The sequence below is a fragment of the Anticarsia gemmatalis genome, chromosome 5 (genome assembly GCF_050436995.1).
Source record: "Anticarsia gemmatalis isolate Benzon Research Colony breed Stoneville strain chromosome 5, ilAntGemm2 primary, whole genome shotgun sequence".
NCBI classification, from domain to species: Eukaryota; Metazoa; Arthropoda; class Insecta; order Lepidoptera; family Erebidae; genus Anticarsia; species Anticarsia gemmatalis.
This window is the reverse complement of record NC_134749.1, coordinates 1,628,225-1,636,658: the sequence shown is the minus strand read 5'-3', so window position 1 is coordinate 1,636,658 and position 8,434 is coordinate 1,628,225. Positions and strand designations below refer to the sequence as shown.

The following is an 8,434-nucleotide window of genomic DNA, read 5'->3' as shown; positions in this document are numbered from 1 at the left end:
TAGCGCGTTCAAACAAACAAACAAACAAACAAACAAACAAACAAACTCTTCAGCTTTATTATATTAGTATAGATTAGACCCGTTTCTTTATTCCCTTCATTTTCTTCATTCAGCTTCATTCTTTTTTTTTACTCGTTTCTGAAGGCCTTGAGTCCACCATGCTGGCCAAGTGCGGGTTGGGGACTTTGCATGTCGTCAATAAATGTTTTTAAACAATTTTTAGGCATGCAAGGTCTCCTCACGATGTTTTCCTTTACCGTTACAGCAAGTGACAATTACTTATAAAACACACATAACTTCGAAAAGTCATTGGTGTGTTGAACCTGCAGCCACTTGCGTAACACTGTACTAACAATTTATAAACTTTTTTCTAAATTCTTAATTCGCAATTTGTTATCGAACATTTGAAATGCTACAACATTTCTTAATACAATTTCCAAGACCGCAATTCAAAATTTGCTTACATATGCACCGCAATATGTAATAAATACGGTTTTGCGAAGGAAACCGCCTTCATAACAGCAAATGGACCGTTTACAAACGAATACATTATGAAGTTTATCGTCCGGAAACGATTTTAGGCGTTGATGTTCCACCTCTAAAATATTTTGTGTTGGAAATGAACAAAAAATTATAATATTTTATGTTAATTTTATTGGATTTTCCGTCTGTTTTCGTTTTGCGGATTTTCAGCGAGGATTGTTTCCTTTGTGCGTTATTTTAGCCTTCTTCTTGAGTTAAGTGCAGATTATATTGTGACAATGTTTTGCAGGATCACAATATATGGATCTTATAGGATTGTTATAATATCTACCAAGAAAATGTAAACCTACTTCTTTTAATAAACTTAGTCATGTAAAGCTGAAAAGCAAAAAAAAAAACAGTTTTTATGACTCGTACTAAGATTAAACTCTACCCCAAAAAAAACACTACCGGGAATTACTAATTCCTTGACACAATTTTATTCAGAGCCTTGAAAATCCAAAATGTTTGGTCCGGAGTACTTGAACCTAAATGACTGCTTTTTAGATAAATCGCTTTGATTAAGCAAAATTACTGTTACGTTACCAACTTAAAGAGTGTTAGGGCTTTCTGAAAGGTATTGACGTGAAGATCTTTATGGTATTTTGGCTTAATACCTTCGTACTTTGAATGACGTACTGATGGTGCTAGTACTAACCAGTAGTTCAATTCTCTACCTCTTTCGACCAGCAACAGCCGGCTAGTTATCGAGAAATTATGAAAATCTAATCAGCGCCTCTAGTGAGGGTCGCATGAACTTTTTTGGCAGTACATTTTAAGTGTCAAACTTTCGATGCTCAATAACACCGACTGTAGAGAATCGCGCTATAGTAATGGACAATCGCTAGCTTGCTGTCAAATAGACAACAAATTTTGTAAATGTATCTTCGCGCTTAAACAATATTGACTTTGTTTCGATGTTAGGTATTTGCGTTCCATTTTTCACAGCAAGGTATTAATTAACTGTTTTTCTAGACTCTATATAGGTATACATATCCGTTATCGACGACGGATCTTTATCCGTAATTGACGAAACAAACAGGAAATATAATGTAACTTATACGATAGTATTTCTTAATTAACTTGTTTGTTTCTGATAATACTTTAAATATTACCTAATAAATACTGGGCGAGGAAACAAAGCTTCAGTTGATATAAAACTAGCTTGTATTTAACTTCTTAGTTATGTTAAAAACAATAATCCTTTTCGTACTTCTATCTGTTGTCTTTGGTGAGTCTCGCATACACACACTTACTCATAAAAAAACACAAACCCATATATATGATATTATGCATGCATGGGTTCACACTTTTGTTTTTTAATATATCAGGGAAAAAGTCTTTTCGCATTATAGTATGTATGAACTTGTAATAATATAAAAATCTCTTTGCCTTCAAGAATCACAAATGGGTATGTATACGGTTCATTAAGTTTCTTTTAGTGAGCTCGTGAGGTACCCAAATATCGAGCTTTTTTTGTGTAGAGAAAAGATTTTATTACAAGTTCATACATAGTATAATGCGAAAAGACTTTTTCCCCGACCTAATATTAACTGGTTTCATCACTTCAGGATAATTATTAAACGGCTTATTTTATACAATTTGGCAGTTATTTTCATACGATTGCTGATCCTTTTTCTTGCAGATGAGTTATATAGAACTTATTCCTAAAATATGCAACTGACCTTTGATTCTAATTACAGATGGATCCTATGGCAAGTTTGTATATCGAGAAGACATCGGAGGTTGGATAAAAGTCTTCAAGGTGGTCGCCAATTACTCCGAGGCGTCAGCACAATGTCGTGACAGAGGTTCGCGTTTTGTTATAATGTTTTTCGAGCAGTATCTACACTAATATTATAAACCTGAAGAGATTGTATGCTTGTTTGTTTAATCGCGCTGATCTCAGGAACTACTGTAACTGGTCCGATTTGAAAAAATATTTCAGTGTTAAACAGTTCATTTATCGAGGAAGGCTATAAGCTATATATCATCACGCTACAACCAATAGGAGCAGAGTAGCAGTAATGTTACAAAAACGGGTAAAATTTTGACCCATTCTCTCTTATGTGACGCAAGCGAAGTTGCGCGAGTCAGCTAGTTTTTTAATATAACTCTTGTAATACAAAATGACCGACTCACAATGCACCACCAAGACTACTGGCTGAAGGAAGTTAAAATTTGTCCCTAAAACATTATCAAAATGTAGAAGGTACCGAGAAAAACGTGATTATCTATACTAATATTATAAAGCTGAAGAGTTTGTTTGTTTGTTTGTTTGAACGCGCAAATCTCAGGAACTACCGATTTGAAAAATTATTTCAGTGTTGGATAGTCCATTTATCGAGGAAGGTTATAGGCTATATATCATCAGGCTACTACCAATAGAAACAGAGTACCAGTGAAAAATGTTACAAAAACGGGGAAAATTTTGACCCATTCTCTCTTATGTGACGCAAGCGAAGTTGCGCGAGTCAGCTAGTTTAGTTTAGTTTTACTACTGGCTGAAGGAAGTCAAAATTTGTCCCTAAAACATTACCAAAATGTACTTTCAGCTTCTACCGAGCAAAAGTTGATCTGTGAATAAAAAATTGATTGTTACTAAAAGGCGGATTAAATTCGAGGCTATGTATTTTGCCATTATAAAAAAAATATCACTCGCTTTAACAGGATAGAAAAACATCGGGAAGAAATAGAGGGCCTACTACGATCCGTGTAAACTAATTATCGTAAAATATTGAAGGTGTACGATGATTACCTTTCTTTATTCTTTTTTTGACACAAAGTAGGCTGTATTACATAAGCGTGTGTTGTTTATTACAGAAGCAGTACTGGCATCGCCTATTACTGAAGAGTTGATCCTAGAGCTGAAGACTATCATTGCGGCGCAGAAGCACCCGACTTCATATCTTCTCGGGACAATGGCAAGGGATTCGCCAAATTCCTTCGTATCTGAAGAAGGTTGGTATCGATTTCTTTAGCCAATTTAATTAAAATTAAACTAGTTAATATAATATATTTAAACTTAACTGCCTCCGTAGAAAATAACTGTTAGCGGCTACAACGCGCAGTTCTGTACTGCGATTCACACCCACTATCGACTATCGACAACCAGCTGGCTATCGAGAAAATTTGTATGACCATCGGTTCAGCGCCTCTAGCGGGCGTCATTGAAACAATTTTTGCAGTACATTTTAAATGTCAAACTCTCGATACTTGGAAGTACTGGCTGTACAGAATCGCGCTACTGGTTAAATCAAGCAGTTATTTTTGAAGCTAATCATTTCAATGCATATAATGTTGCAGGTGTAGCACTTGAAGATATGCCAGAGATGGATTTTATGGACAAACTGAACCCTGACTACGGAAGATGTCTCGCTATGAGTAAAGACCGCGTGCATGTGGTGCCTTGCTCTTCAAAGCTCCCGTATATTTGCTATGTGAAGAGAGCAGCATGTAATTTAGGTAATAAGATATTTCAACTTTTTTTTTTGCAGAAAAAAAATGTTTTTTGTTTCTTGTAAATTCAGAATATCATAATAATAGATTTTTATATTGTTTCGTTGTCGTTATGCGTATACTATGTTTGCTGAAACACAAGATCTGAGTTTCAGCAGTAAGTGCTATTCAGTAGTTAAATTTTTTTTAGAATGTTCCTTGAGTTAAATAACGTGCTATATACGGGATGGAATAAGATTATGGGCCATGGACAAAAACTGCTCGAAATATTGAAGATATCTATAATTTATTGAAAAGGAACACACTCTTATTTATTAAAAAAAATATCTACATCCAAAATTTTTTGCCAAATGCTCCCTTAGTATTTTGGTACTATAGTTGTATTTTTTCCAGATTACACATACCTGAGCGAGAGCCGTAAATGCTATAAGTTTTACATAACACCTGCGACATGGTCTGATGCTTCCAACGTGTGCAAGGCCGAGGGCGCTCACCTCGTAGTTATAAACGACCGCAGCGAAATGAACGCGCTGTGGTCATTCACAGGTTACCAAAGTTTCTTCGTCGGGTTGTCACAAACCGGTGGTGGGAACTGGATGAGTGTTACAGGTAAATATGACAGTGCCATACTACTTATACACATAAGTAGGACGCGAGTGGTTCACGAAGGAAGATTCTCCTGAGTGAAAACAATGCATAAGTATACTCTCTATTCGATCTTACCTTATCTTTGGAGTAGGAGTACCGGTTAATAGCTTGCTGACACTTCGACCACTCATGATCCTTCGTGTCACCCCTCCTTTGCTACTTTAAACGTTGGGGGACAGAGCAAATCTTATCAGTTTTGCTATGCTCCCCGTTGGTAGTAGCCTGTAATCTTCTTGTTTAGAGTATCCGCATCCTAGAAAATTCATTCGTTATCCTCTATTGTTGATTGAGCGGTGAAAAGAAGAAAATCGACGGCTTTACATGCCCTCTGAGGTGTCTGCGACCACAACTTCCTAAATCGGGGCAACCAATAAGAAATGCTTGGATCACGGATTTGAGCACGAGATATTAGCGCAGCGGTAGACTATAATATTATACATAGATCACGCCACAAATTAACTTGTAAATAACACTATATTTTTTTGATAATTTCAGGCCAGCCAGTAGAAGATTTGTACAACCTCTGGTACTATGGATATAAGCCATCAGACGATGCGTTATTTTGCGGCTCTATCGAATCTAGTCAGAAACTATTCAAAGCTGATTGCAACACTGCCATGTCTTTTATGTGTGAAAGTTCTATTAACTACATCGATCGTAAGGTTATTTTTCACGAGAAAAAACTGAAATCTGATTAATCGTGTTATAAATGATCAGCACGATTTCTCAATCGATACTTTAAATTAAATTCTGCATCTGTTAGTTGTTATTATTTCCCCGCTACAAATAATTTGCATTGTGACCACGTGTCATGACAGTTTTTTTTTTCAAAACTTTTTTGTTCGTCTTTTTGTCACAATCTCCTACAGAGCTCAAATGTGTCAAATGCGTAATTAAATGATTTACAATTTTCTTGCTGTGAATTAAACTTAAGTTTCTTTGAACAGTTTTTGTATGGAGGATGATTTAGGAAGGAATCGGAAGGATGTATTTGTTTTGAAAATATGTCTGCCTAATTTAGTTAAAAAAAAACTTAATATGTGGGACACAAACAGGTATATTCTCAGTTGTCCCCTCTAACACTGTCCCTCGGGTGACAACTGGGAATTTCACAAGCACTATGATTTTGTGCCTTTTTATAAAAGCGAAAATAAAATATTTTCGAGATTGGTTAAATAAGAAATCTTTATAAAAAATAAATAAGAAAGAAGCAATTGACTCAAAATACGATTTCAACCACTTTTTTGCAGTTCAGCTATTAAAATAGTGACAGACATACAAACTGTCGCATTTGTAATATTAGTATGTATATGTACTCGTAACTGTATCTACTTTTTATCCCATGTGAAGGAAAACTCAGTTTTTCATAGATTTTAATTAGATCACAGTTTGGGAAACTATAACGACCGGTAAAAACGTGGAGAGAAACTTTATAATTAGTTTCGGAGCGAGCAAGTTACAACTAACTTATACATCAGTTTTAGCTGCCCTGGCTATATCGATATTGAAGGAAATACGTATAAAGAAAACTCCCATCCATAAGAAAATAAAGAACTTATTAGCAGCTTCCAGAATCGCGCAGCTCCGCTTACATACCGGGTTGTAGCCTCCGAAGACTGGATTAATAAAAAAGAAGACTGTCCCTGCTCGGCAAGAGTTACCACCACACTGTCTAAGTTGAGGTCGAAGACGTTGCATCTTCTTAAAAAGTGTGTCATATGACTCTGCATGCAAGGTTTGAGCATGATGTCACTTTAAAATGTCCTCAAACTAGACTCAGCGGTAGCATGAAAGGAAACGGTTACATACTTTTAATAAAATAGAAGAGGTGAACTATACTAACCACTCACTAAGATAATCCTCACGTTCTCCTAATATATCAGCTTATAACACTATCATCATCTTAGCCGGGAATCGTCCACTGCTGGACATAGGACCGGTCCTGGGCCGCCCTCATCCATCCGACTCCGGCAACCCTTACCAGGTCGTCGGTCCATCTTGTGGGGGGCCTGCCAACACTACGTTTCCCGGTTCGTGGTCGCCACTCCAGAACCTTTCTGCCCCAACGGCCATCGGTTCTGCGAGCTATGTGCCCTGCCCACTGCCACTTGAGGTTCGTATAACACTATATTACATAAGTATTGGATATCAAAATATCAAAGACTCCGCTGAAAATTAATTTTCATAGTGTAATTTGAATTTTTCATTGACGTCAAAAATCGTCCACTTTCGTACTGAATAATTCAACGACACTTTAATTGAGGGCTCGGGCGGTGTCAATAGTGTTGCCAGAGTGGAGGGTATACATTTTCTGGGAAAAAATACAGTTGCTGATCAAATAATAAGATATAAAGAGAGGTTTAATTACGTGCAATTGGTAACATTTGTAAGTTTTTGGAGATTGCTTATGTAAAAACAAATCTCAACGAATATAAGTTTAGACTAGTCTTTTTTAGTAGTAGTAGTAGTAGTTATGTCACTAAGCTACTTCGAACAGCCTCTGTGATCAGTAGTGTATTCGTCTGTTAAACTCGAGGTCCCGTCTTTGATTCCCAGATCGAGCAAAGTGCTATAGATCTTTATCTAATTTATATTAGATTATTTATCATAGTAGTCCGGAGTTTGGTGACGTGCCCGGTATATGGAAAAAGGCTCGCCCCCTATTACATGAAAGTAACATTGTTCATTGCGAAACGGTGTATTCAATACTCCTTTGCATACACCTTCAGGTATAACAGGCGTGATATTATGTACGTCTGTATTTACCTACTTTATATTAAACTTAAAGAACTAACGGAAAACTATCTCACATGGCAACCCAAGGCGGCCTGGTTTAATTTAGTTTTATACTGCAGTTGCGTTCAAAGAGAGACTTTATTGGAATTTTCACGATCGTCTTTTCAAAAGGTAAGTTATGATTTAGATGCAGCTCTTTATTGAATAGATTTGCACTTGAGATTTTTGGGCTATAGCTGTTTGCATCGGTTTTCATGAATAAAAGAAAGAAACCCTAAATCGGCTAATTTATTAAGAACCTTTAGTAATAATAATGTTTTCTAGCCGATATTTAACCTGGGAACCTTGAAATCAGCCGTCGGAATAGAAAAACCATAAGTCTACTTGGCCACTGGCTGACTTTAGCGTGTCGGGGACTGCATGCTCCCAAAAAAATAATTGACCAATTTTAGGCATGACATAGACATATATTCATTGTATGCGTGTTTTCCAGCACCATTGATCATAATAATAATTAGTAGAGTTAATTAACAAGTCTAGATACCGCAGATGACATAGTACATTAGCACGTAACGTTAGATATCCGTTACGGGAACATACTCGGGACTGCTCGCAAACTTTCCCTGCTACAAACTTGGACTTGCTCGCTTGGCCTACATTTTGTCTCTTGCCCGTGAGTCTGGGCCATTAAAAACGAGAATATCTTTGTCAACCTAATCTATACTAATATTATAAAGCTGAAGAGTTTGTTTGTTTGATTGTTTGAACGCGCTAATCTCAGGAACTACTGGTCCGATTTGAAAAATTCTTTCAATGTTAGATAGTCCATTTATTGAGGAAGGCTTTATATTATCACGCTACGACCAATAGGAGCAGAGTACGAGTAAAAAATGTTACAAAAACGGGGAAAATTTTTACCCATTCTCTCTTATGTGACGCAAGCGAAGTTGCGCGGGTCAGCTAGTACATAAAACATCTAAAACACGAGATGCATAAAAGTATTGTAATATCCAAGTCATTAAATCATAACTTTTAAATGTATTTAAAAATGATATGGCAAAATGCATAG

The 8,434-nt window shown here is 36.4% G+C and overlaps 1 protein-coding gene across 1 annotated transcript; it reads left to right on the top strand.

Moving 5' to 3' along the window:
• Positions 1-1,678: 1,678 nt before the first annotated feature.
• Positions 1,679-5,768, top strand: LOC142973312 (uncharacterized). Its single transcript, XM_076114953.1, has 6 exons — positions 1,679-1,753; positions 2,226-2,333; positions 3,346-3,483; positions 3,829-3,987; positions 4,375-4,590; positions 5,125-5,768. The coding sequence occupies exons 1-6, from the start codon at positions 1,708-1,710 to the stop codon at positions 5,325-5,327; spliced, it is 870 nt and encodes a 289-aa protein (XP_075971068.1). The 5' UTR covers positions 1,679-1,707; the 3' UTR covers positions 5,328-5,768.
• Positions 5,769-8,434: the final 2,666 nt, after the last annotated feature.

Bases quoted from the DNA above. Each gene is read 5' to 3' on its own strand.
- LOC142973312 (XM_076114953.1), top strand. From the start codon at position 1,708: ATGTTAAAAACAATAATCCTTTTCGTACTTCTATCTGTTGTCTTTG. The intron at 2,334-3,345 runs GTTCGCGTTTTG...TGTTTATTACAG, and splicing joins AGCACAATGTCGTGACAGAG to AAGCAGTACTGGCATCGCCT. The intron at 3,484-3,828 runs GTTGGTATCGAT...ATAATGTTGCAG, and splicing joins TTCCTTCGTATCTGAAGAAG to GTGTAGCACTTGAAGATATG.